The sequence below is a fragment of the Macaca thibetana genome, chromosome 16, assembly GCF_024542745.1.
Source record: "Macaca thibetana thibetana isolate TM-01 chromosome 16, ASM2454274v1, whole genome shotgun sequence".
Classification (NCBI taxonomy): domain Eukaryota; kingdom Metazoa; phylum Chordata; class Mammalia; order Primates; family Cercopithecidae; genus Macaca; species Macaca thibetana.
The window spans coordinates 31,016,483-31,043,781 of NC_065593.1; the positions used below are offsets into that span (position 1 = coordinate 31,016,483).

Genomic DNA, 27,299 nt, shown 5'->3' on the forward strand with positions numbered 1-27,299 from the left:
TGCTTAGGTTGGAGAACCTGGAGCATACAGATGTATGGCCAAGGATTCACTTCCAGAAATGTCATACCTGATCAAAATGCTTCTTATTAGAAATTATTTCACTCATTCACTCACTCAGCATTTACCCAACGTCTGCTGTATTCCAGACACTGTGCTAAGCACTAAGTATATAGACTGGCTGCTTTTAGGAGTTTGAGGGAGAAGGCAAAGATGGATAAATAGACAACTACAATGCAATATTATTGTTTCTCTCGTTAGAATATTCACAGAGTACTCTGGGAACACATGGAGGGCACCCAGTCTAAATGGAGGAGGAGGAGGAGGCTTTTTAAAGGTGTGGTAGCTAAACAGAGATTTCAGAGTGAGTAGCAGTACTGACAAGGAGGAATGAGTGTTTCATGCTGATAAAATGAAAGGCGCATAGACATAGAGAATGAAAGTATACATTGCCCATTTGTTAACTAGCAGGACTAGAGTTTCAGTGCGGCAGAGAAAGAGTGGAGCCATTGTGTAGCAGAGGCTGAATGATGAGATTCTTGTACAGGAGGCTGAGGAGTTTGGGTTTTTATCTCGTAGGCAATAGAGATTCATTAAAGAATCTTGTATAGGGGAATGACGTTATCAGATTTGCGTCTTAGAAAAATCACTGTGGTAGCAAATAAAAAAGTATGGGTCTGGGGCCACAATAAGTAGTCCAAGATAGAAGTAATGGGAGCTTCCTTCCCCAAGGCCACAGACTTTGAGAACGTGGAGGAAGACCCAGATTCCAGATATACTTGGATATCAGAAAGAGAGTAACAGGGAGAAAGAAAGAAAGAAACTGGCTTCTACTTAGTATCTACTTCTACAGAGACCCAAGGCCCTGAAATGTGCATTGTATGTAATGGACTACCATCTCTTCTATGCAGGCATGTAGTGATACTAGCTATGTATCTTACTTGGAGAACTGATAAAATAGACACTCAAGTCATTTTCTATAGGCTTTAATGCTCTTGAGAAATTCCAATTGAGAAGGCTGAGTACTTTCCCAACACCTGTGCAAGGTAGGTGGTATTAGCCGCATACTTACAGATAAGCAAGGTCAAGCTCAAGAGAGGCTAAATGATTTGCCTCATGTCAGAGAGGTACAATTTAAACCCAGGCCACGTGTTTTACTGTGTCTCATGTATTTCATTCCTTCTTTCTAATAGTAGACAGTCAGCACTTAGCATCGTGCCTGTTGCCTAGGGTATTAAAGAAGTTCCACTTTTTTCTTTTCTCTTTTCTTCTTTCTTTAAACTACATGTTGGGGACATATTTAGTCACTTTAACATGAAGAAGTAATGATTCAGTGAAAAGCCATTCTGAAGTAGCTATTATGTATGTCTTCGTTTGCTCCTAAAATCAGAATAAAAAGAAAAAATCCAAAGTTAAACCAAAGAAAATCCAGCAAGGAGAGGAGGAGGAAAAGGAATCCAGTGGTGAAATAGAGGCAGCCTCAGTCACTGGCACAGGCAGAGTGAACCTGCATGAAGGGAACACTTGGTCTCCCTCCTCCCTGGGTGTCCAGAGTTTGCCTTTAGATGGAAGTGGAGCTGCAGGAAAAGATGGAGTCTCCTCACCCTTCAGTTCTTCCAGTTGGAAAAGGGTCAGCAGTAGTGAGTCAGACTATTCTGATGCTGAAGGAGGCATGCAGAGTAAAATGAGGTAGTAGTATTTTGTTACATTTTTATATGTTGTATTCTAAGTTGCATGTAAGTGTATAACTTTCCTGAAAAACTTGACTGCTGCATGTGATTTAACTTGAAGAGCCTGATTTCTGGGGGCATGGTGTTATTCAGAACATGACTTGCTGTCTTGATCTGCCATTGCACATGTCATTCCTCTCCTTAGAATATTCTTTTTTGCCTTTTCATCTTGCGAACCACTACTCATCTTTGATATAGGCTCTGAAATCATATTCCCCGGGAAGCCTTTTCTGCCTTAGTGTTATTCGTGACATATTATGGTTATCTCCTTAACTGTCCCTCGCTGCCTGGCTTGTCAAGGCTGGGGCTTTGTTTATGTCTAGCAGCCTCAGCATGATGCCTGGCACATACACAGGTCATTCAGTAATACTCGTTGAATGGATGGATGGATACTCGGCAGCGTTTCGTGTCGAACACTAGTTTCCTGATATCAAAATGTTGTCCTCTTGTTCTCCAGTTGTGTTTTTTAATTGTCAGCCTTAATAACTTGTTATAGAAACAAATTGTCTTAACATGTTTTGATTGTACTTTGAAAGAAAAATTTTAATAACACATTGACATCTTTAGGAATTATTTAGAATGTTTAATTTTTGTATGTATCTTTTGAATTAGTGGAAATAAATACCAAATACCGTTTCATGTTTGCATTTTGAAAAAAAAATGATTTTTTAAATGGTTTTTTTTTTTTCTCTTGGGTATGAAAGGTCTTACCAAGCCAAAGTTCGCCAAGGAGCCTTAGTTTGTTTTCTTTCTACTATAAAATCGATAGAAAAAAAAGTTCTTTATGGCTACTGGTCGGCCTTTATTCCTGATACGCCTGAACTTGGCAGCCCACAATCAGTGTCCTTGATGACTCTTACGTTGAAAGACCCTTCTCCAAAGGTAAGAGAATTTAAACTCTAAGCTTTATAATAGGAAGAAAAAATGTACAGATCCTTATTGTTTTCTCTGCCTTATCCTATCTGATCTGAATATAGCTCTTAGTAACACTGACCCAAGTTCTGACTTGAGAACCACTGGACAGACAGGAAAATAGGAAGTGGGCTTTTGTGAATAATATGTTGGGGCTGATCATGTAGGATCACTTCTGCCCCAGGGCTTGCTTGAAGCCTGAGCACACTGAATTCTAACTTTGGTGTCTCCCTTGAACTGCACTGAAGCAGCTGTGCTTCTCTTCGTTTTGTGGAAATGTTGATTGCTGTGGTATTTATAATAAGAAAACATCAGAAATGGCTTAAACAACTCAGTAGAATATTATGGTACCTAATGGCTATGAAGGATGCATAAGGCTTAGAAAAATGCTCAAAATGTTCTGTGAAAACACAGGATATAGAATTAAATATACAGTAGGATCCCAAACATGTTTTTTTTCCTTGTAACTTTTCCAGTTTTCAAATCATGTGTAATAAATATTTACATATGTTAATGAGAAAAACTTATTTTTAAAAAAGAAGAAGAAAATGATTGGCAGGCATGGATACCTATAGCAGGATATCTCACGGCTGATCAAATATTTGCCCCTGCTTAAATATGTTAATTCCTCTCCAGAATCTAGCCACTTAACCAAGTAAGGAAAATAGCCTGCTGTTTACAACAGTGAATATTAAAAAGTCATGCCGAATGGCATCTGGGTGTCCTCAGGTAACCAACTACCCACAAAGAGAGGAGTTTTAATTAGGCCAACAGCATATTGTTCCTTTTCTATTTTAAAGATTATTAAGGGGTCAGGGGTGGTAACCCACAATACGTTGGAATTCCATATGAGTCATCTCCTTGAGTAACTTACTATATAAGAACATTTCTGGATGACCCATCAGAAGCTTTTACAAGGTAAAGAAAAATAAGTTAGCTTCAATTTTATACCCCCGCAAAAAAATGACTTGTGGGGTATTTCAAATACTCCTTATCCTAGGAAATTAAACTGGCAGAAATTTTACAAATTAACTAAATCAATAGTGAATGAGAACCTGGGAGAAAAATGGAAAATGAGTGGTGGCAAATAAATCAGTAATGAAGCCATTAGAGTAATTGAAATAAAAGCTGCTAAAAATACTGAGAACATATATTTGAAGACACTCCAGCTAGGGGAGCTGCCAGCAGTGGCCAAGGAGATGGTGCTGTGGAGCAAGCAGCAGCCCAGCTTTATCACCTGTATCACAGCTGCCCAGCCAAGGGGATGCGGGACGTGGGGGTTTGGAACATGAATACATAAAGGTTATGAGGTCATAGCTGATGAAAATGAATTGGAATAATTTTCCTGACGTTTATATCTTCATATTTTTTTAAATGTTTACATTTCACTTAAAGTGCCATGAGAAATTTCACATATTGCAAAGTGGTCTTATCCATCTCCTTGATTTACATACCTTTTAGACTTGTTCTAGGTATTTAAGTTTGGTGAATGCAAGAAATGTGCTGAGGAAAAAAGATACAGAACTTCCTTCTGGAGATGTCATAGATCCAGTACAAAAAGCCACAAGGAACTCTTGGAGAAATAAAAAACAAAACAAAACAAAACAAAAAAAAACAGTCGTCCTACTTAAAGAGGATTTTAAAAGATGAAAGAAATTAAATTAGTTCAGTATAATTGCAAGTGAAATGATTGTACTTGAGAGATTTTTTAAATCAAGTGTTAACTTGGAAGGGTTTAAAAAAGTGTGGAGATTATTGTTTACAACAAAGCTTGGAACATACCTTTGCAGTCTGTCCATAGTGTAAGTAACTGTGCACCAAGACATATACTAGAAGGAAGTGTTGTGGTAGGTGATGTCATAGGACAGCCTTTTTTTTTTTTTGAGATGGAGTTTCGCCCTCGTTGCCCAGGCTGGAGTGCAATGGTGGGATCTCGGCTCAACGCAACCTCCACTTCCCGGGTTCAAGTGATTCTGTCTCAGCCTCCCGAGTAGCTGGGACTACAGGCATGCACCACCATGCCTGGCTAATTTTGTAGTTTTAGTAGTGACAGGATTTCTCCATGTTGATCAGGCTGGTCTGGAACTCCTGACCTCAGGTGATCTACCTGCCTCGGCCTCCCGAAGTGCTGGGATTATAGGCGTGAGCCACCGCACCCAGCCCGGTGGGACAGGCTTTTAAAATAAAGACTTCTAGAAAGTTATGTGCATTAAAATTAAAAATAACAGATCATGTAATTAGAATAGAACAGCATTCTGGATTGACCAGATTAAAAGAGCTGCCATGATTTCAGGCCAAGTGGTCATCTCAGGTATTCCTTGTGCATGTAGAGTTAGATGGCTGGAGTTCCTTTTAGCCAGGATTAAATAAGACAACAATAGTTTATCTTGTCATTGAAGTGCTTAGTGGTTAGTTTTGACTTTATGGCAGGTCTGATATGACCCATGGCATACTCAGCTGAAAGTACAATTTTAACTGGTGTACTGAGAAATTTTCTAAAGACCGATGGACAGAAGGAAAGGTGATTAGACTCTTCCAGTCAGAATGCCAACAATAAACAGAGGCTACTTTTAGGAAATTGAAACATGATATGCTAGAATGGTTAACTGGGGAGAAGAAAACTTAGAAATGTCCATTAGGATTTGGCAGTGTTGTGGTACTTGGGAAATGATCACGTTTCCATGTTGGAAATGTGCTTCAGAGAGCACATCTTACATGCTTCCAAAAGGGACAGAGCAAATTATCAATAAAAAGAACAAGACTAATTTAATAATTTCTTTTATATGATTTCCTTAGGTGTTATAAAGGCATATTGTGGAGAATATCATCAAGACTTGTCTAAGAAACAAACTACAGGGCAAACCTTTATCTTGGTACCTTGAGAATTATCCTGATTTACAAATTTTAGGATGATGATTTATTGCTCTTTTAGATTACTATAAAAAGTGAAAACAAATCGAAATCAAGATAATAGATGGTATAACTAGAAAAGAGAATGAAAAGGTTGGAATTGTTAACTGTTATGGAATGGTAGATTTTCTCTCATATGGCCTGCCCAGAACAGGCAATCTTTGCTTAGTGTATTAGCAAAGAACAGGCAGTCTTTAATTAGTGTATCTGTATTCACGCTTCTGATAAAGACATACCCGAGACTAGGAAGGAAAAGCACTTTAATTGGACTTACAGGTTCACATGGCTGGGGACGCCTCAGAATCATGGCAGGAGGCAAAAGGCACTTCTTTACATGGCGGCAGCAAGAGAAAATGAGGGAGAAGCAAAAGTGGAAACCCCTGATAAACCCATCAGATCCTGTGAGACTATCACGAGAATAGCAGGGGAAAGACCAGCTCCTATGATTCAGTTACCTCCCACAAGTCCCTCCCACAACACGTGAGAATTCTGGGAGATACTATTCAAGTTGAGATTTGGGTGGGGACACAGCCAAACCATATCACTTAGATACCTCCCGATCCAGAGTCCCTGACACAATGCTGAAATGCCTTTACGTAAAAGACAACTGACTTTGGAAGTTAGATCCAATAAAATAACATGTGAACAGTCAGGTACCCTGTATGGAAACTTCAATGGTATCCACTCCCAGCAGGAACTTCTTTGTCACCCTTCCAGAAATATTCTGAGACCAAACACACATAAAGAGGAAAACAAATTAGGATTGACTAAGCTGCCTCAGCAAACATTTCTGCTACGTTCTTAAGTAGCAAAAAAGGAAAAGTACTTTTCTGTTTTATTAGCTTTAGATAAGCCTTCATGACCAAGGAGATGAAACTATACACTAGTAAAACCAAGCACACTGACTTGTAAGACTGAAAAGCCTTTCATTCATCATTTTAAATATTCAGACAATAAAAACTTAACAAAATGAGCTCCCTGGAGAGCTACACCTATTATGATTTACTTGCACATTAGTAATTTCTGCTGAAAGTACTGATTAGAACTGGCAAACAAGATATTAAATATTGATATAAGAATAAATAAAGCAAAACTTATACTAGATTCAGTATCTTAAGTAACAATTATAACAACAAAGATATGAGAGTTTAAAGGAAATTAACTCAGAACTGTGAGAAGTACAATATGATGTAGTATCAAATTTCTATGTAGATTTTATAACTTGGTGGAAAAAAATAACGAATTTCTATGACATTTGTTTGCATCTGTGATAGTCGTGATTTTCCCCTTAAGATGCCAAAATTGTGCTAAAATTTTTGACTTTTGGAATGTTAGTTCATTTCTTTCCATTCGATTTTTAATTTTATTCAGTTTGTGAGCTGTTGGAATTGTGAATTTTATTTGTCTTCTAAAGAAATGAAGGTTTAGCATAAGATCTATCTTGTTGAGTTCGGACCAGCCTCTAGTAGGGATTGGCCAACTGTGGCCTGTAGGGCAAATCTGGCCCACCACCTGTTTTTGTATGGCCTGTGAGCTAAGAACGGTTTTTACACTTTTAAATGGTTTTAAAATAAAACAATAATATCTCATGTGAAAATTATATGGAATTCAGATTTCATTGTCTGTAAATCAAGTCTTTTTGGAATACAACCACATTTACTCCTTTACATGTCTGTGCTACAATCATAGAGTTGGGTGGTTGTGACGGAAACTGACCTGCAGAGTCTAAAATATAAAATGTGTACCACTGGCTCTTTACAGAAAAGTTTGCCAGCCCCCGATCTGAGTCCTTTTTGGATCAGCTGACTTGTGTTCATGCTCTTGATGTCTCGTTTTTTCACACATATATACACAGTTTCCTAATACATTGTCAGTTTTCCACCTTAGGGGATTATGCTTCATTCTGAAGTCTGATGCTACTGTACTTCAAATTTCTTTTCAGAGCAATAAGTCTAGATTTCTACGATTCCAGTCTATAAAAGGCCTGCCTGGTGATTTATCATCTGGTTGTTTGGAGATAATATAATTGAAAGCTTTTGGGAAAAGCTTTTTTGCTCCAAACTCAGATATGCTTCATATTGGGTAACTATCTAGGTTAGATTCTAGAATTGTAATGTTGATTCCCTGCTTTTAAATTTTTTGACTAAAAATGTTAATTGTCATTTTTGGATGAGCTGGCTAAAGAGAGTACAATATTATTCCGTATTAATAGTCCTTTGCTTATTACCTGTATCCTGTTTTTGTAAAGTTGGACTTTCTTTTCCTTTCTGATTTTTAATACTGCAAAATCGTCAGAGTACCAATTGAAAGTAATCTTTCAACCTTATTAAGAAAATCTTGGTGCCAGTGACACCTTCCCTGACAAATATAGCAGTCCATGACAAAGATGTACTTTTTGTCCTTTCCATTCATAAGATTGTACTTAATGGTATTCCTTTTTTGAATTGTCAAATACTGTCACTGCAGGCAGTGTTATTTCCTGTACCTGAGACTGTTTCTAAAAGTTGGATCACTAATGATGTCTGCCAAGTTGTATGTACACCAAGTTCCTAAAGTCCTATTTAAGTTAACATTGAACACATACGTAAGAGTGGAAGATGAGGCATAATGTTCTCAGGAACTTTGATAGGAAACAGACTCTAGGCACATGTATTTTTTCTACCTCGTGGGCTGTTTAGTTCTAACTTTTCAGTTGGCATTCTGCTTGAATAAAGCAGGCCTCTAATCCTTGTTCTCATGCTCAGGATTTCAGATTTTTATGCTATGGTGTAGCTTAGATTTACTTCTTACTATAAGAAATCTAACAGCAATGTGTTTCTAGAGTTTTTTTTAGCCAGGTATGGTGGCACACACCTGTAGTCCTAACTACTTGTGGGGCTGACGTGGGAGGATTGCTGGAGCCCAGGAGTTTGGGGCTGCAGTGGTTATGATTGCACCACTGCACTGCAGCCTAGGTGACAGAGCGAGACTGTGTCTCTAAAATAAAAATAAAATAAAGATTCTTTTCTTAGGTGTGGGATGCAAGTGGCCTAGTTTTTAGGAACTAACAGATAATCCCATTGCCTTTATTCTTCTAATTAAAATGATTGTAAATACTTTGAACATTAAGCATGTATAGGAAGAAGGGAATCTGACTCCTAATTTTCAGCTAATCAATGTGAATCATCCCGAAATTTCAGACACGTGCCTGTGCTCTGCAAGTTTTATCTGCCATCTTGGAAGGCTCAAAGCAATTTCTTTCTGTTGCTGAAGATACCAGTGACCACAGAAGGGCTTTTACCCCCTTCTCTGTAATGATCGCTTCCAGCATTAGAGAGTTGCACAGATGTCTTTTGTTAGCTTTGGTGGCAGAGTCATCCTCACAGACCCTTACTCAGATAATTAAGGTAATGTACCAACTGCGGGTTCCAGAGGGGGCTTCTCTGTTTAAATTTTGTCTACTGTTTTACATAGCCCAAAAGTAACTTGCCTTAAGAATATAACTAAGTAATAGTTTTATTAAAAATACCCTATTTGGAAGTCTGTACCTATTTGTGTGATCTTACCTATAATCTCTGTATCTCTCTATGTCCTAATAAATGATTTGCTAAAAATACTTCTTTATCTTTAGTTGTACCAATGAGAATACAAGTATTAGTTTAAAAAAAAAAAAAAAAGAACGAATTTTTAGTTGTGTGAAAACTTTTCTAATTAAACGCTGCAAAATTTGTTTCTATGCTGTGGTTTAATCAAGCCTTTTGATGAACTACTTTTTGTGTTTTACAGTGCCTTGCAAATTTAGTATCAAATGCACCTTATAATCGTCTAAAACTCAGCCTGCTGACCAAAGTCTGGAACCAGATAAAGCCTTATATTCGCCACAAAGGTTGGTAGTGTCTTAAACCTGATGGCTTCTTTATATCAGATACAGACTATTAGTAAAAATACATAGATATAGATATATGTATATATTCAAAGCATTTTTACAACTCTTAAGAGATCTCTGCTTATTCTTCTCAACTTTTCAGGGGTATCAGCTGTTGCAAGAATTGACCCCTCAAGTCCCAGTGGAAGTGAGCTAGAGAATTAATTGTAAAGTGTAATGCCTGTTTAATGTTCAGGGCAGTGACCAGAGTATCCCTTTACAATTAAGACTGAGCCGGGTGCAAGCAGCCCCACTCAGGGGTGTGATAGTTTATATCCCTTAGGCATAAGTAGAGCATGGATGGATGGTTAGATAGACAGACAGACGGACAGATAGATACTATCTACTTTTTGGAAAGAAAAACGAATACAAAATTTAACTTCTTTGACGTTATTTCCTGTAAGTTCAGATAAAATCCCAGAACTTCAAATCTTTACTAACTGCAGCCTTATTATTTCCTCCCACACATAATGTGTATGTGCTATAAACACTTGCCTTTCGTAGATTTGCTTTTCTTTTGTTTGCAAGCTTTCACATCACACCACATTCTGATGAGTTCAGTTTTTTCAGACAGGATTGTAACAAGGAAGGAATAGTGGCTGTTTTCAGTGACATAGTGGGAAGAGCATGGGACCTGAAGTCAATCCAAGGGTCTGGAGCCCACTCCCATTTTTGCCACCTCATGGCCATGGCCCTCTCTGAACCCTAATTTCTTGCTAACAGCAAGAATTATAACTATGTCATAAGATTTTTATGAGGCTCAAATGAGATAAGAGGTGTAAACTAAGTCCAGTTCACTACTTCCATTAATGTGTAAAAAAGGGACCCAGAAAGATAAGTCTTACCCTAAAGTTTCCCATCACATTCATGGCAGAAATAAGATGAAAACAACCCCTGCTCATTCCACCGTACCCGCTTTTCATTATCTGCATCTGCAGCTGAAGAGAGTGCACCATGTCTTAAAGGTTCCTTTCAAGTATCTGACTTTATCCTCAAGTCACTTTTTTTCATTAAAATGTTCAAACCCTGAAATTCTTAGGTATGAGCCTAACAAAATATGTACAAGATCTATATGAAGAAAACTGTGAAACTCTGATGAAATAAATCAGATAACTAAATGAATGGACAGAGATTCCATGTTCATGGATAGGAAGGCTCAATATTGTAAAGATGTTACTTCTTCCCAGCTTGATCTATAGATTCATTGCAGTCTCAATCAAAATTCCAGCAGGTTACTTTGCAGATATCAACGAACTGATTCTGAAATGTATATGGATAGGCAAAAGATCCAGAATAGCCGACACAATATTGATAGAGAAGAACGAAACTGAGGGACTGACATTCCCTAACTTCAGAATCTACTATAAAACTACATTAATTAAGACAGTGTGATATTGGTCAAGGAAGAGACAAACAGATCAGTGGAACAGAATAGAGAGCCCAGAAATAGACCCACATAAATATAGTCAACTGATCTACAACAAAGGAGCAGATACTTTTCAACAAACGGTGCTGGAACAGCTGGACATCACATGCAAGAAAAAAAAAAAAAAATGAGTCTAGGCATAGACCTTTTATTTAGCTTTTTAAAAATATTTCTTGTTAAAATCCGGGGTTCATTCAGTGTACATGCATTGCATTTCGTTATCATATCACTGTAGTCTTTTTAAATCTAGAGTCCCCCCACCCATCTTTTTTACATCAAACTGACTTAGGAAAGAATCCAGCCCAATTGTCTTATAGAATGTGAACTCTAAGCTCGTCACCAAAGATAACAAAATAACCCCCATTCTCAATTTGTCAGATTGTTTCTTTATGGTGTTAACTTATTCTCCTGTCCCATATATTTCCAAACTGGAAATGAGGTCTAGAAGTTTGATTAGATTCAGGTTACACAAGGAACTATTCTTAATTGCCTGCAGGGATAACTACCATCTTTACGGTAGCTGTTCCCATGGTGATAAGTTCTTACTGCTTCCTTTGACAGATGTTAATGTTCGCGTGTCAAGTCTCACACTCTTGGGAGCTATAGTGTCCACCCAAGCACCTTTACCTGAGGTCCAGCTACTTCTGCAACAGCCATGTTCTTCTGGACTCGGTAATAGCAATTCAGCAACCCCTCACCTCAGCCCTCCTGATTGGTGGAAGAAAGCCCCTGCAGGACCCTCTCTGGAAGAAACGTCAGTTAGCTCACCTAAGGGGTCTTCAGAGCCCTGCTGGCTCATTCGACTCTGCATTTCCATTGTCGTACTGCCCAAGGAGGATTCCTGTTCAGGTAGCGATGCTGGCTCTGCAGCAGGAAGTGCCTACGAACCATCCCCCATGCGACTGGAGGCCTTACAGGTAGGAGGTTTCATTTCCTCATGTCTGAAGTGGAAGTAACCATTCTTCCTTCAGAGTGCCCATGAGGAGCCAGCAGGTAAAACCAAGCCATATGTCAGCTGTGTTTGTGGGAGTCGTATTTTAGGTATGGGTGGTCTATTGTTTTTGTTGTTTTGTTTTGGGGAGGTGTTCCTTGGTTGCAAAATAGCAGATTCGTTCCTTTTTGTTCTTTGATTGCCAATTATTTTAGTCACTTCAGGTATTATATGACAGGTGGATGTAATAGATGGTAGAATAATTCTGAGTGAAATTGTACAGTTAATTTTCGATTTTTGCAACTTAAATGTTTAATTCTTTATAAGCTTCTCCTTGGTCTTGTACCTGCTTAGAGCAACAAAATAATTGTTCCTTCAAAGAAAGAAAACAATCCTAGATAAAAGAGCTTACTTTTTCTATACAAATATGATCTGAGACTAGGCCTGGTCCTGGGGTCTGCTGCTAAGTAACTGGACAACATGAAACATGTCCTTTAACCTTGTCAGGCTTAGTTTCTTTAGCTGTAAAATTCAGTTAATACCTAACTTAAAGAATAGTTCCAAGACTTAAATGAGATTACATTAATGAAAAGCAATCATATACTAAAGCACCATAAAACTATGATACAGTTAATTGATGTTAGTCATGAAATAAAGATGATAGTTCTTAATTTCATTTGACAGTTTTCAGCCCCTGTTAAACATAAGCGATTTCTGAAATATTATAACACTTTTCTGCATTTTGCAGCCTTGCACTCAGGTCTTAGAGGGTTAATTCCGTGCTCTCTCTGCAGGTATTGGCTCTTCTGGCAAGGGGCTACTTTTCAATGGCTCAGGCCTACTTGATGGAGCTTGGAGAGGTGATTTGCAAGTGCATGGGGGAAGCAGATCCATCCATTCAGCTTCATGGAGCAAAGGTAATGTTCATCAAAACCACAACGCTTTTTCCTTCTCGTCACTTTATATCCCTCCTTTTCTTCACTTTATATTCTTCTGCCACATGTCCTTCAATTCTGAGATTTCTTAAAGAGATTTCAGGTGAGGAAGACTATACATTCTTCTGTTTTCAGCTCTTACATGTAAACCCCAAGAGTTGATTCGGTAACAAATGAATAAGATATAGCGGTTGATTTCAGTCCTTGAAAGAATACCTCTGTTAAGAGTGACTAAAAAAAGGAAGAAAAGTAGTTGCAAATTATGTTTCCCCTTGATTTGAGGTGATCTCCAAACTAAAGTGAAGTTGTTTGTTAGTCCTAATACTCTGCTTTGGTAATTCTTTTTTCTTGGCAGCTTCTGGAAGAACTGGGCACAGGCTTAATACAGCAGTATAAACCGGATTCTACTGTAGCACCTGAGCAGAGAGTGCCAGTCTTCTTGGTAAATACATGTCAATTCATAGTTTTCTTTTATTAGTGCTTCAGTTGCAATTTTATTTTGAAGCTCAGTGATAAGTGGAGTAGATGATATGGTGTCTTCCAGTGTCAAAAATTGTGTTTTATAATCCAGGAAAACATGAAACTAGTATAAATGGGTTTTATTTTACATTTCAGGTTATTTGCAATTTAGTATGTGGTAGGCTTGTGTATAACATATAACCAGCAATAGTAAAACTAGTATTTCTTTTGCATAAAACCTAGTCTGGTTACTCAGCCTGCCCAAGAGACAAAGAGCCAGGAATTTTGTATCCAAAGCCATGGGATCAAATTTAGGGAACATGCTTGTATTAGTCCATTTTATGTTTCTATAAAGGAATACCTGAGGCTGGGCAATTTATAAAGAAAAGACGTTTATCTGGCTCACAGTTCTGCAGGCTATACAAAAAGCATGATGCCAGCATCTACCTCTGATGGAGCCCCAGGAAGCTTTTAATCCTGGTGGAAGGCAAAGGGGGAGCAGGCATGTCATATGGCAAGAGAGTAAGCAAGAGGGAGATGCCAGGCTCTTTTAAACAACCAGCTGTCATAGCTCACTCATTACCACAAGGACAGCACCAAGCCATTCAAGAGGGATCCGCCCCCATGACCCAAACACTTCCTATTAGACCCACCTCCAGTGTTGGAGGTCACATTTCAGCATGAGGTTTCGAGGAGACACACATCCAAACCATATCATTCTGCCCCTGGCCCCCGCAAATCTCATGTTCCTCTCATTGCAAAATACAGACATCTGTTCCCAATCGTTCCCAAAAGTCTTAACTCTTTCCAGCATCAACTCAAAAGTCCAAAGTCTCAGCTGTGACTCAAGGCAAGTTCCTTCCACCTGTGAGCCTGTAAGATCCAAAACAAGTTATTGATTTTTAAGATACGGTGGTGTACAGGCATTGGGTAGACATTCCCCTTCCAACAGGGAGAAATCAGCCAAAAGAAAGGGGCAACGAGCCCCACACAAATCCGAAACCCAGCAGGACAGACACTAAACCTTAAAGCTCCAAAACAGTCCTTTGACTCCATGTCCCGCATCCAGTGCGCACTGGTGCAAGGGGTGGGCCTCCAAGTCTTCTGGCAGCCTTGCCCTTGTGGCTTTGCTGGGTGTAGGCCGTGTCCATTCCCAGAGTTCCACTAGGCAGTGCTCGGTTGGAGACTCTGTTTGGGGGCTCCAGCCCCATATCTCTCTTTGGCACTGCCCTAGTAGAAGCTCTCAATGGGGGCTCTGTCCCTGTGGCAGGCTTCTGCGTGGGCACCCAGGCTTAGGGAATCCTCTGAAATCTAGGTAGAAGCTCCCAAGCCTTCTTCACATTTGCATTCTGTGCATCTGCAGGCTTAACACCACATGGAAACCGCTAAGGCTTACAGCTTGTACCCACTAAGCAGAAAACCAAGCAGTATCTGGGGCCCTGTGAGCCAAGGCTGGGGATGCTGGGAGCAGTGTCTCAAGGCTGTGCAGAGCAGTGGGGCCCTCGGCCTGGCCCCCAAAACCACTTTCCTCCTAGACCTCTGGGTGTGTGATGGGAGGGGTTGCCTCAAAGATTTCTAAAATGCCCTCAAGGCTGTTTTCCCATAGTCTTGGCTATTAGCGCCTGGCTCCCTTTTAGTCATGCTAATCTGTCTAGCAAGTAGTTGCTCGGAGCTTGGATTCCTTCTCCAGTACAGGGCCAGGGTGCAAATTTTCCACATTTTTATGCTCTGCTAACCTTTTAATGGTAAGTTCCAACTCTTAAGTCATTCCTTTGCTCCTACATCCGACTATAGGTTGTGAGAAGCTGCCACATCACCTGGTGAATGATGCTCAGCATTTCTTTCACCAGATACCCTAAGTCATTACTCTTTAAGTTCAACCATATGCAAATCCCTAGGACATGGGCATAATGCAGCCAAGTTGTTTGCTAAGGTGTCACACAGGTGACCTTTCCTCCAGTTCTCCAAACTTTTTTATTTCTATCTGAGGCCCCCTCAGCCTGGCTTTCACTCCCCATATTTCTATCAGCGCTTTGGTCACAACCATTTAATCAGTCTCTGAGAAGTTCTAAACTTTCCTTTGTCTTCCTATCTTCTGAGCCTTCCAAACTCTTTCAACCTCTGCCCAGTACCAAGTTCCAAAAGTTGCTTCCACATTTTTAGGTATCTTTATACCAACACCCCATTCCTTGGTACCAATTTTCTGTATTAGTCTCTTTTCTGCTGTGTAAAGAAATACCTTAGACTGGACAATTTATTTTTCAAAGAGGTTTGTCTGGCTCACAGTTCTGCAGGCTATACAAGAAGCATGGCGCCAGCATCTACTTCTGGTGAGGCCTCCAGAAGCTTCCAGTCACGGTGGAAGGCGAAAGGGGAGCAGGCATGTCACATGGCGAGAGAGGAGGCAAGAGAGATGCCAGGCTCTTTTAAACAATTAGCTCTCGTTTGAATATCAGAGTAAGAACTCGCTTATTACCACAAGGCTAGCACCAAGCCATTCAGTAGAGATCGGCCCACATCACCCAAAAACTTTCCTCTAGGCCCACCTCCAACATGGGAGGTCACATGTCAACATGAGATTTGGAGGGGACGCACGTCCAAACCATATCAGCCACTTAATGGATATGTGGTTATAGGCATGGTTTCCTAGTTGTAAAAAGGAATAATAAACCATAAACCCCTCAGTCACAAGGCTGTTGAAAAATCGAATGACATGTAAAGATGCTAACACATAGGAGCTGGTACCCGCGACCTCCCTGCCCCCCATCAGCCCCACCATGGTTCTACTAAATTCCTGTGATTTCAGGTTGTTTCTGCTACCCCCACACTGTGCCAGTTCCAAAGATGGATGAAGGGCACGTGACCACACCAGAAAAGGCTTCTACTTAGTGCTAAAGCCAAATCAGCTCAGTGCTGGTGGTCTTTGCTCCCTCTGCCTCCACATGCTGCCTATTCTTTTCTTCTTTTCCGTTCACAGTTTCTGCCATCCTTTCAATGAGTTAAAGATTCTAACCCTAGTCCCTGCCTTAGACTGCCACTAAAGCTTCCATGTAACATATGCAGGGAGGTGAGCTGAGCTTTGTTATCAGACAGAACTAGGTTTGAATTCAAACTTTTCCCTTTGCTAGATAAATGACTTTAGGCAAGCCTCTTTAACTCTTCACACTCAGGTATTGTTCATCTGTGGGGAAAAAAAAGACATGTTTTCTATATTGCTTGTCTATTAGTGAGTAATAAATTAAACGTTTAGCAGCTTAAAGCAATGTACGTTTATTTCCTCACAGTTTCTGTGGGTCAGGAATTAGCTTGACTGAGTGATTCTGGCTTAGTTCTCACATGAGGTTGGGATCAAGATGCCCCCAGGGTTGCAGTCAACTGATGGGTTGCAAGACTTGATGGGGTTGGAGGATCTTCTTCCAGGGTGGCTCACCCATAGACCTAGCAAATTAGTGTTGGCTGCTGGCAGAACCTCAACTCATTTCCTCCCCAGAGGGCTGCTTGAGTACGTGGCAGCCAGCTTCCTTCACAGCAGGTGATCCAAGGGAAAGAAAGCAAGACAGCTGTGGTGCTTTATATGAGCTAGCTTTGGAGGTTTCATGCCATCATTTCCACAACATCCTATTGGTTACGCAGGTCAGCCTGTTCAGTATGGGAGGGGACTACACAAGGGTGTAAATATTAGTAGGTGAGTGTAATTGTGTGCCATCCTGGAGACTGGCAACCACTTTTTGTCCACATTCTTCTGGAGTGGGGTAGGGAGGGCCCAGACTGGGTTTCCAGGAGCTGAAGTAGGAGAAAGACAGAACTGGTGCGTGAAATACACAGCAAAACCCTGGACTAGGTCCATGGGACAGAAACAAAACATACCAAAATCACAGATTCGCAAATGAACATGAAATCACAGGATATGTATAAAGCATGGAAAGGAAACTGTTCACATGGCTACTTTAGAGGCTGTGAAGTGAGATAGTTCTTCAAAGTGCTGAAAACAGAACCTACTGCCCAGTTTAAGAGTGTCCACTGTGTATCAGACCCTGCGCTAGAAACCTCACACAGAGTATTACATTTTATTATCACACAGACTCTGCAAAGTAGTTGAAAAAACCCCAGCCGAGTGTCAACTGATCTGGATTCTAGTTCACTCCTGCTGCTGATTAGCAGTTGTATTGTCTCTTTGTGCCTCAGTTTCCTTCTGTGAAAAAGCAGGGATAATGCTACAGACCCCATTTATTTGTGCCAAGGAGTAAAATGAGTTGATACCTGTAAAATACTTAGAGCAATGGCTTGCATGGGATGAGCTCTCTGAAGAACATGAGCTGTCGCTGCTGTTGCTGTTACTGTCATCACCCTCTTCAGCCTCCTCTTATTATCACTGTTGTTGCGTAACTTTATCAGACCACAGTCTCCTAATCAATAGGAGTTGAAAGGAAGGCTTAAACACTGCAATTGTTTTCTAAAGTCCTTTCCATCACTGTGGAAGAAGAGCCCATGAAAACATTTACAGAAAGCTGCTACGTTAAGGAAAAATGTTTCACTACTAAGGCCATTTCTGGTAGGCTTAGCTCCGAGTTGGTTCTCCTGCTATGTCTTGGGCTGCAGCTTTTCCTTTGCCTCTGTTCCAGGTGGTGATGTTCTGGACTATGATGCTGAATGGTCCTTTACCCAGAGCCCTGCAGAATTCGGAGCACCCAACTCTCCAGGCGAGCGCCTGTGATGCCCTGTCTTCCATCTTGCCAGAGGCCTTCAGCAGTCTGCCGGTAACGTCAGGGTGTTTTCTCACCCTTAAGTCATGGCTGGAGCACCAGAGCTAGAATTTGATGCTGTTGCATTTTGAACCAGTATTCAGCATCATCTCTGATGAAAAGGTGCTAATTCTACCTGAGTTGGGGATGAGAGCACTGAGGAACAGCAAATAGGAAAACTTGAAGCCTTAATATATCAGGAAAGCTGTTTCCCCCTTGCGTTAGAATGTAGGTGGTAGAGGCAAGGGTAGCAGAAGCTTGGAAAGCAGAGAGATTTCAGGAAGATTTCGTATCCAAACTTTGAAAGGCCTGAGTTAAAGCCCAGCTCTTCGACTTGCTAGCTCTTTGACTCTTAGCCTCTCTAAAACGTGATATTATCATCAATAAGATGGCAGTCATGTGAAAAATAACAAAGTATGTGAAAACACAGATTCGTTGTCCAACATATACAGTATTTGTCTTAGTCTGTTTGAGCTGCTGTCATAAAATACCATAAATTGGGTGTCTTCTAAACAACAGAAATGTATTTCTCATAGTTCTGGAGGCTGGAATTAAGATCAAGTCACTGACAGACAGATTTGGTGCCTCAAGGAGGGCTCACTCTCTGGCTCACAGGTGGCACCATGTGAGCCGTGTCCTCATGTGATGGAAGGGGCAAGGCAGCTCTCTGGCGCCTCAGTCATAAGGGCACTCATCTCTTTCATGAGGGCTCTGTTCCCATGACCTGATCTCCTCCCCAAAGCCCCACCTCCTGATACCATCACCCTGGGAGTGAAGATTTCAACATAGGAATTTTGAGGGAGCATAAACATTCAGACTACTGCTATTCAGAATAGCGGTATGCAGACTGCTCTTTTTCTTTAGTCCTCAGTGACATTTGCATCCATTCTTATTTATATAAATGAGCTTCTATAAAGAAGGCAACTTTAATAAAGGTTAAATGTGATGAGATGCTGTGTGTGTCTTGCACAAAGTGGGTGCTCAGATAATCATGGAATCTGCATTGAACCTGCTCTTTACCAGGGTAACCTCAAGGTCGCACTGGTATTCAACTCTTGAATATGGTCTCAGACACAGATATTTCACATCTTTTATGGAAGCCTTTGGCTCGTAGTTATTTCATTCTCATTTTTCCCTTGTCAACCTTCTCATTGCAGAATGACAGGCAGATCCTGTGCATCACAGTGCTGCTCGGACTGAATGACAGCAAGAATCGCTTAGTGAAAGCTGCAACCTCACGGGCCCTGGGAGTCTATGTGCTTTTTCCCTGTCTCAGACAGGTCAGAGTGAGCCTATTTAGCTCTTCTGTGCCCCTTTATTGTCCATGACACCCCTATTTTGTGGATATAGAGCTCCTGCATTGGACAGTAAAGGAAACTAAATTGCTTTGTAATCTGATTTCCTTAATTGCTACTAAAATACAGTCATGGGCCAGGCATGGTGGCTCATGCCTGTAATCCCAGCACTTTGGGAGGCCGAGGCAGGTGGATTGCTTGAGCTCATGAGTTTGCCCAGCCTGGGCAACTTGGCGAAACCCCGTCTCTACAAAAAATAAAAAAATTAGCCAGGTATGGTGGTATGCGCCTGTAGTCCCAGCTACTTGGGAGGCTGAGATGGGAGGCTCACTTGAGCCTGGGAGGTGAAGGTTGTAGTGAGCAGAGATCACACCACTGCACTCCAGCCTGGGTGGCAGAGCCAGACACACACACACACACACAGATACACACTCTCTATATATAGTTATACATAAATGTAGTTGTATATATGTAACTACAGGCATTACCATACATAGATCATATATATAAATGAACTGAGGCATTACCATATATAAATATGGTATTTATTTTTAATTTTTAATTGCTTAGCACACTGCCTGGGACCTTAGGCGCCCAATAAATGCTTAAATTAATGAATGATATAATAAAAATGAAATGGGACATTACCAGGTGGTAGTCATCATTTAGAAAGCTGAGATAGTTTTTACTCAAAAGGACATAATGTCCTCTTTCACTCTTACTTGTGACATTTATCTCACTGAGAGGTGTGTAGGATGTGTTTTGGAAATAAATGCATTTCTTTTTCAGAACATTATTTCCTGAAATGGAAATCAGCCAAGCACAGAGTTCACAGATAACTGTCCCAGGCCAGGTTATATATTCGATGTTCATAAGGGCAAAATCCATAGGCTTCTCGGGTGTCCATGGCACATACCAAAATCATAGGAGTTTCTCCTGGGATTTTTTTGAGTGTCCAAATTGTAAAATATAAGAAGAACAGTAAATTGATTGAGTAGATGAATTTTTATTTCCAAGTAGAAATTTGCGTGAAGGCTTATAGCTGTATCTAAAAATACGTTTGAGAATTTCAAAGGTAGCAACTTGACCTGCTGAAGTAATGGCAGTGTTTTGTTTTGTCTTATAGGATGTCATATTTGTTGCAGACACAGCAAATGCAATATTGATGTCACTTGAAGACAAGTCTCTGAATGTTCGAGCCAAAGCAGCCTGGTCCCTGGGCAACCTGACAGACACGCTGATTGTCAACATGTAGGTGACTCACCTTGCTTTCTCCAGCGGACTTCTGAGACTGAGGGCCCAAGAGAATGTCCTCGATCCCTACCATGAAAGAATCAACAGTAGTTCCCGCTTATTATCCCGCTTCCTGCTTTGTTTTTTTCTGATATTCTTTCAGAAAATAAAATAAGCTGTTCTTAATATATATTAGGACTATATTAAGACATATATGTATTAAAAATACTGTATACCAATATAAGTAATATGTCCACATTATAGAAAACATAAAAGCAAAACCTTAGTAATGGTTACTGTACTTTTAAAATGCATTTTAAAAAATTTCTTAAAGTGGTATATTCACAGGCTAAAAAAAAGCCAAACAGTACAAAGCATCATTCGGTGTGCAGCCTATCTTCTACCCTGACACCTTAGTTCCCTCCCCAGAGGTAGCTGGTTGTTCATGTGCAAGTGTCCTGCTTTTCGTCACTGCACCATATAAGCGACATGTAACGTGTGTAAGCATTCTCTTTTATTATTGCCTTGTTAGAAACCCTTATTTATGATTACATAATTATCACTGTGTGATGATTAACCATTTTTCTATTTCTGAACATTTGTTTTAGGCTTTAGGCTTGTAGGTTTTTATATTCAGTGAATATTTTTGTGCACGAAATCTGCATTTTGAGATTTTTTTTTGGAGACATTCCTAGGTGGGGAACTATTGGGTCAAAATATATATACTGTAAGTTTCTTGATACAATCTAAGCATTTCTGTTAAACTGTTTTCCTAAACTGTTATGCTTATACTAAGTGAATATATTTCTATATGTATATATTTAAGTGTATTTACCTTTTAACATGTGTTGCCTGCTTTGGGTGGAACAGGGAAACACCAGACCCAAGTTTCCAGGAAGAGTTCTCTGGTCTCCTGCTCTTGAAAATGTTGCGATCAGCTATAGAAGCATCCAAGGATAAAGACAAGGTAGACTCACAACAAAACCCAGTATCTCCCAAACAGATCCTTAATGTATTCTAGCTGCAGTGTGGTAGTTTAGTGTGGCTTGATGCTCCTCAGACTATCCCACCAAATGTACTCCTGTTCAAAGGAGACTGAGCGTGTGCTCAGGATGTAAACGGCCCATTCCACACATGTATGGTTTCTTTACTGTCTCCTGCCTCCCGAAAAATATCAGTGCCCATTGTAATACTACATGACATATTCAGGTTCCTTTCAAATTAACTTTTTTTTATTTCCCCCCCCAAAAAAATTTTAAGTAGAATTGACAAGTCAGAAAAATGAGTAGCTCTTGGCTTTGAATATTACCTGTTAAACTAATAAGTTTAAAAAGCACAGGTCTGGGCTTTAGGTCAGACATACATGGATTCACGCCCTGGCTTGCCCTTTAGTAGCTGGGTGACTTTGGTATATTATGTAACTTCTCTGAAGGTCAGCTCCTCACCTGTAACATGGAAGTTATATACCTCACCGGATATGAAGATGCCTTATGTTAAAGCACCGAGCACAGTACCTGACCCATACCATGTGCTCACTTTAATACTACTTCTGGGCCGGGCGCGGTGGCTCAAGCCTGTAATCCCAGCACTTTGGGAGGCCGAGACTTCTGAGGCCAGGAAAATCTGGTAATCACCCAGGAAGCCCTGCCTCAGAGTAATTCAATCAGAAATTCTGAGGTTAGGGCCTGCAAATTGGTTTTAAAACAAAAGGAAAAACCTCCCCAAATGATTCTGGTAGACTGCAGAGGTTGAGACTCTAGTCTAGTAGAAGAGTATTGGACTGGAATTATGGAACCTAGCTTCTCCTCATCATCTTGCTATCAGCCAGCCTTGTCCGTTGTCCCCGGTCCTTATACTCCATCTCAGTAAAACAAGGAAGATGGACCTCTCTGAGGTCCTGTCTAGCACTAAATAAAATAAATAAATAAATAATCAGAGAGAGGAGTTTTGTAGAACCTCACCTTTCTGATGGCTCAGGATGTTAACCAGGGCAGACCTTGTGAGTTCCAGGGACTTGCTTTAAGAAGTTGAAGACCTCCTGGGTTTTTTATAAGCTGAAATTAGACTTTTGAAAACATCTCTTTGGCAAAACAGATTTCAAAAGCATTTACATTTTTTTCTAGGTAAAGAGCAATGCAGTCCGGGCCCTTGGAAATTTGCTTCATTTTCTGCAACCCTCTCATATAGAAAAACCCACATTTGCAGAAATAATTGAGGAGTCTATCCAGGCCCTAATTTCTACTGTTCTAACAGAAGCTGCCATGAAAGTCCGATGGAATGCTTGTTATGCAATGGGAAATGTATTTAAAAATCCTGCCCTTCCATTAGGTAAGAAAGTTTCCCTTCACTCCCTGGTGGAAAGCCTCTTGGACAATACACACCAATCTACATTGTTGTTAAAGATGTTTGTCACATGTCATTTATCACAGTATGAGGAAAAAATGGAGATATACTGAAAACAAGTTTAGGAGAACATTGAAATACATCATTACCTATACAATGAGATTTATAATGGAATATTTTGTTGCCATATAAAATTATTGTAAATAATTTTACAATATTACTTACAATAATTTTATAATCTGGAAAAATACTTCTGATGTTAAACAAATGAAAGCAGGTATTAAATCATTTCTACAGAATGACCTCAATCGATGGGTAGAAAAAAGACTGAAAGGAAATTGGACCAATTATTAACAGTGATTGCCTCTGGTTGAGTAGGATTTTTTCTGTTTTCATTTTCTCAGTTGTCTACAATAAGCATATATTGTTTTAATGGTCAAGAAAAAAGGAAGGAAACAAAACTGGAATGAGAGGGGATATAAACTGGAAATCCCCTGTGAGCTGTGTACAGAAGTGGATGCCATTAATAAATGTAAGGAGGGCATCTGTCTCTAAGTAGCGGCATGCCATGCACCTTGATATGTCATTCAGGACCAGTAGCTGCTTAGGTGTGTGGATCGGAGCCTCCAAACCTCGCTCACTTTGAATGCCAGTGTTCACTTTATTGCGTCTCTCTCTCTCTCTCTCAGAAGATTTGAGACCTAAGGATGTGTTCCTGGAGAGGAGCTCATGCATCAAGTGAGGGAAGTCTGGCTCTGTTCCCCTTTATTGCCCAGAGCGTCCAGGCCGACCAGTCAGCTGGGAGCAGGTGGAGAAGTAGCCTCCTGGCTTCTTCCACTGAGAAGTCACCTAAGGGTGACCTTTGGGGTTGGAGCTCATTGAGGTGGATGTCCGCCTTCTGGAGAGCCAAGAAGTCCTTGAAACAAGGGCACCTCAGTGGTGGTTGGCTCCTACCTGCCTTCCAGTATGGCCCTTGCCCTCAGCCTACTAGAGAGAGAAGTTGACCTGCATGACTTGGAGGGAAAGGGAAGTTCCAAAGAGGCAGGAAGTTTGAGAACTAGAAAGCATCCAGTAGCAGAGCTATCAAGAGCCACATAAGAAAAGGGAGCCAGAAACTGATAAAGAACTCTGACGGGTCAGATTGTGAGTGTCTTGTAGGTCTAGCAGTGGCCCATTGTCAATGGCAGTGGCATCCACCAAATGGAAAGGGCCTGCCTGCCTGTCTTCGGAGGCAACAGAGAAGCTGGGAGGGGCTGGGTGAGTTAAGAGAAGCTGCATTCTACTCTGTCACCCATCTTGAGGAGTAAGGACACCCCAAAATGGAGTGGGTAGCAGTAGCTCTGGTAAGGAGGAAAGCAGGCTGATTTCCTAGGGCCTACAGGTATAGAGAAAGAATAGAAATCTGGGCATCTTATTCTTGAAACTGTACATTTTCTTTTTCTTTGCAATAAAATGCATGACTTGCTATGGCCAGAACAGTGTCTGGATGCTGTTGCAAGTGAGGAAATAATTCTTTTTGCCAGCATGAACAGCACTGCCACATGCAGTGTGTGCTTTGCACACAGCTCAGAAGGGCCCAACTGAGAGGACAGGTGGGGTTGCAGTTCAGTCCACGCTCTGCCCACGAAGCCATACCCCATGGGACAGAATCCTCCCAGAGAAGAAGCCTTTTTCTGAGTCACCAAAGGCCCTATATCGGGTAGCAGAGGCTCTAAGCATGTCACAGGCTGAGGTAGGGAAAGAGGGAGGTTTGGGGATTGGCACCTGGCCACTTACCTAGGATCCTACAGTCAGTCACCACCGTTGTCTTACAGGATGATTGTGAGAATGAAGTGAACACATAAAATGAGTGTTTTGGGGACTAGTGTTTATGCTGCCTTCCGCCCCTCTCCCTCTCACCCCACCTAGTTCTAAGCCTGCATTTGTTTTAGTGACTGTGGATTCTTTCTAGGGACAGCCCCATGGACCTCCCAGGCCTACAGTGCCCTGACATCGGTCGTGACATCATGCAAGAACTTTAAAGTGCGCATCAGATCTGCCGCTGCCCTTTCCGTCCCGGGGAAGAGAGAGCAGTATGGGTCTGTTGAACAGTATGCTCGGATCTGGAATGCATTGGTCACCGCCTTACAGAAGAGCGAAGACACCATAGACTTTTTGGAATTCAAGTACTGTGCCAGCCTACGGACCCAAATCTGCGAGGCACTGATTCACCTCTTGAGCTTGGCCAGTGCCTCGGACCTCCCTTGTATCAAAGAAATCCTTGAACTGAATGGGAATATGGTCCAGTCCTATATCGTACAGTTTTTAAAATCTGGAGCAGAGGGAGATGACACTGGAGCACCTCACAGTCCACAGGAAACAGACCAGATGGTCAGAATGGCCCTTAAGCACATGGGCAGCATCCAGGCACCAGCTGGAGACACAGCCAGAAGGACCATCATGGGCTTTTTAGAAGAGATCCTGGCCATTTGTTTTGAGTCATCTGGATCACAAGGGGCACTCCCAGGGTTAACGAATCAGTGAGGATCCCACCATACTTTCTAGGTGTCGAAGGTGGCAATAGGAAGACCTGAGCTTGAGCGTAAGATCTGTGGGATTTCATCTTAGGGGCAGAAACAATCCATTCACTATTTAGAATGACTTAGCAGCAATTTAAATTTTTACAGAGGGCTCAACCACCTTTGGAGTGGCTCCATGGCACTGGCCATGGTCAGGGTGGTTGGAACGTCTGACCTGTGCATCCAGGAGCCGAGGAGTCAGGTTATAATATGGGCTAAGCAGACAGGGGCTTTGAGGGCATTTAGTCTCAGAAAAAAGTAGAAGGATTTAGGAATTAGAATTTTATATATTGTATCTGTAGTTTTGTAATAAACTAATGAAGAATTATGTGTCCACAATCTCCTGTTGTTACCAAGTTGTATTTCTGGCAAGCTGCAAGCAGAGCTGCAGTGCAGCCGGTTGGTACTGGCACAGCTGCACAGGATGCAAGGAGACTGACAGTTCCTCACAGTGGATGAGGAGCTGCTGCTCTGAGCTGCTGGAGTGCCCGTGCTCCCCCGACCGCCTTCCCTGCCGCACCTCCCCACAATCCAATAACCAGAGTTAACTCCCAGCAAGCAGGGCCCTCTAACCTAGGCCACAACATCGACCTCTACCTCAATTTCCTGATGCCCTTTAGGAGAATGTGATCCCACACACGAAATTTATAGTTTTGCCATCTTTTAATTTGTGCCTTTAAGAAAAGATCATTTGATTAATCTAGTTGGTTACAAAGAGGGGTTTCCAATTATATTTTGATAATGCCCCAAAAGTTATGAAAGTAATTTCTACTGAATATGTATAGTTAAATTTTGCATTTCTCTATTGAGCACCGACAATTTTTTGGAATTGATTTCAATTAGAAATTTAGGGATATATAAGAACCAATTAAAGCCCACACTTAACGTGATGTGGGACAATTAAGAAGATACAAAAAATGGGTTTTGGTGATATTTAATCACGGTTATTTAGCTTAACATACACGTGTAAAGGCATGTGTCTTCTGTTTTTCTCCTTTGCCTTTTAGCTGCACTTTTCCTGCCTCTGACATGTTGGCAGCTCAGAAACTGCTCTCTGGGCAGTGACTGGGGAACAGGGTATTCAAGTTCACTAAAGGCTCAATTTTCCATTGATAAGAGTATCAGTGTCCACAGACTTAAGACTGCAAGCACAGCAAAGACACCCATAATGAATGGTCCTTTAAACTGCTTTTCTTTAGAGACGATTCTGAACATAAAGTGTTATAGAGGGCCCGGGAAACTAAGCTGAGCCCACTTGACCCTGTGACGCATCTTGGAACTTCCTTCTCTTGAATATATTCTTAGTAGTAGCTTCTTGGCTTTTCAAAAAAGGAAAAATATGGCATATGTAGCTTATTACTGTGGTTCTTTTGAGTTTTCTCAGGTGAGTTTTGTGATAAAATATTTGCGAAGTGGCCTCATGGTTTCATTTGATGATTCACTCTTGTCCTTTCCTTATCTTGAATAAAATCCCATTCATTTTCTTTTTAAAACTTTAGCTTCTGTAAAGGTTTCCAGATCCTGATGTGGATGTTCATGTTCATGTGCACAAAAAAACCAAGGCATAACACCTCTAGAAATTTCAGAGGGCAGTGGTACCTGCTGTGTCCCGACAGTACGCTGATTGTCTTCTCTGCAGCGCTGTGAGTGGACGCACACCCGAGGACAGACGCTCCTCAGATGCCTGGGCACGCGCCTCCATAGAGCTGCTGTGGGGAAAGGAAGCCACAGACAATAAAGACACCTGAAGCTGGTGAAAATCAGCAGACAGCCCCACTGATGCAGATTTCTAATGCAGAATACCAGATTCTAAATTATCTTTTGACACTTAAAACTTGGGAGGAAGAGTCATCCAGGCACAGATGGCTAGGGCCCTTGTCCACTAGACTACAGCATTAAGAGACATTGCTTATCTTACTCTTTG

At 41.0% G+C, this 27,299-nt stretch overlaps 3 protein-coding genes across 8 annotated transcripts in view; 1 reads left to right on the forward strand and 2 right to left on the reverse strand.

Moving 5' to 3' along the window:
• HEATR6 (HEAT repeat containing 6) overlaps nucleotides 1-25,693 on the forward strand; it is a 36,183-nt gene extending 10,490 nt beyond the window's left edge. The window contains exons 8-20 of one of the 6 annotated variants that reach the window (XR_007720342.1): nucleotides 1,388-1,686; nucleotides 2,432-2,609; nucleotides 8,729-8,935; nucleotides 9,315-9,414; nucleotides 11,441-11,796; nucleotides 12,605-12,727; nucleotides 13,101-13,187; nucleotides 17,827-17,961; nucleotides 19,104-19,226; nucleotides 20,368-20,492; nucleotides 21,345-21,441; nucleotides 22,598-23,349; nucleotides 24,769-24,845. Coding sequence is in view for 4 of the 6 variants with exons in the window: in XM_050764525.1 (XP_050620482.1) it covers nucleotides 1,388-1,686; nucleotides 2,432-2,609; nucleotides 8,729-8,935; nucleotides 9,315-9,414; nucleotides 11,441-11,796; nucleotides 12,605-12,727; nucleotides 13,101-13,187; nucleotides 17,827-17,961; nucleotides 19,104-19,226; nucleotides 20,368-20,492; nucleotides 21,345-21,441; nucleotides 22,598-22,802; nucleotides 24,769-25,340 (2,607 nt within the window). In the remaining 2 variants the exon portion in view is untranslated. Of the gene's footprint in view, nucleotides 1-1,387; nucleotides 1,687-2,431; nucleotides 2,610-8,728; nucleotides 8,936-9,314; nucleotides 9,415-11,440; nucleotides 11,797-12,604; nucleotides 12,728-13,100; nucleotides 13,188-17,826; nucleotides 17,962-19,103; nucleotides 19,227-20,367; nucleotides 20,493-21,344; nucleotides 21,442-22,597; nucleotides 23,921-24,768 lie in introns of those variants that run through there. The other 5 variants (XR_007720341.1, XM_050764525.1, XM_050764529.1 and 2 more) reach the window with 5 other exon arrangements.
• LOC126939306 (TBC1 domain family member 3G-like) overlaps nucleotides 1-27,299 on the reverse strand; it is a 574,604-nt gene that overhangs the window by 181,775 nt on the left and 365,530 nt on the right. The window lies entirely within an intron of this gene.
• Nucleotides 1-27,299, reverse strand: part of LOC126939308 (C-C motif chemokine 3-like 1) — a 332,180-nt gene that overhangs the window by 102,605 nt on the left and 202,276 nt on the right. The window lies entirely within an intron of this gene.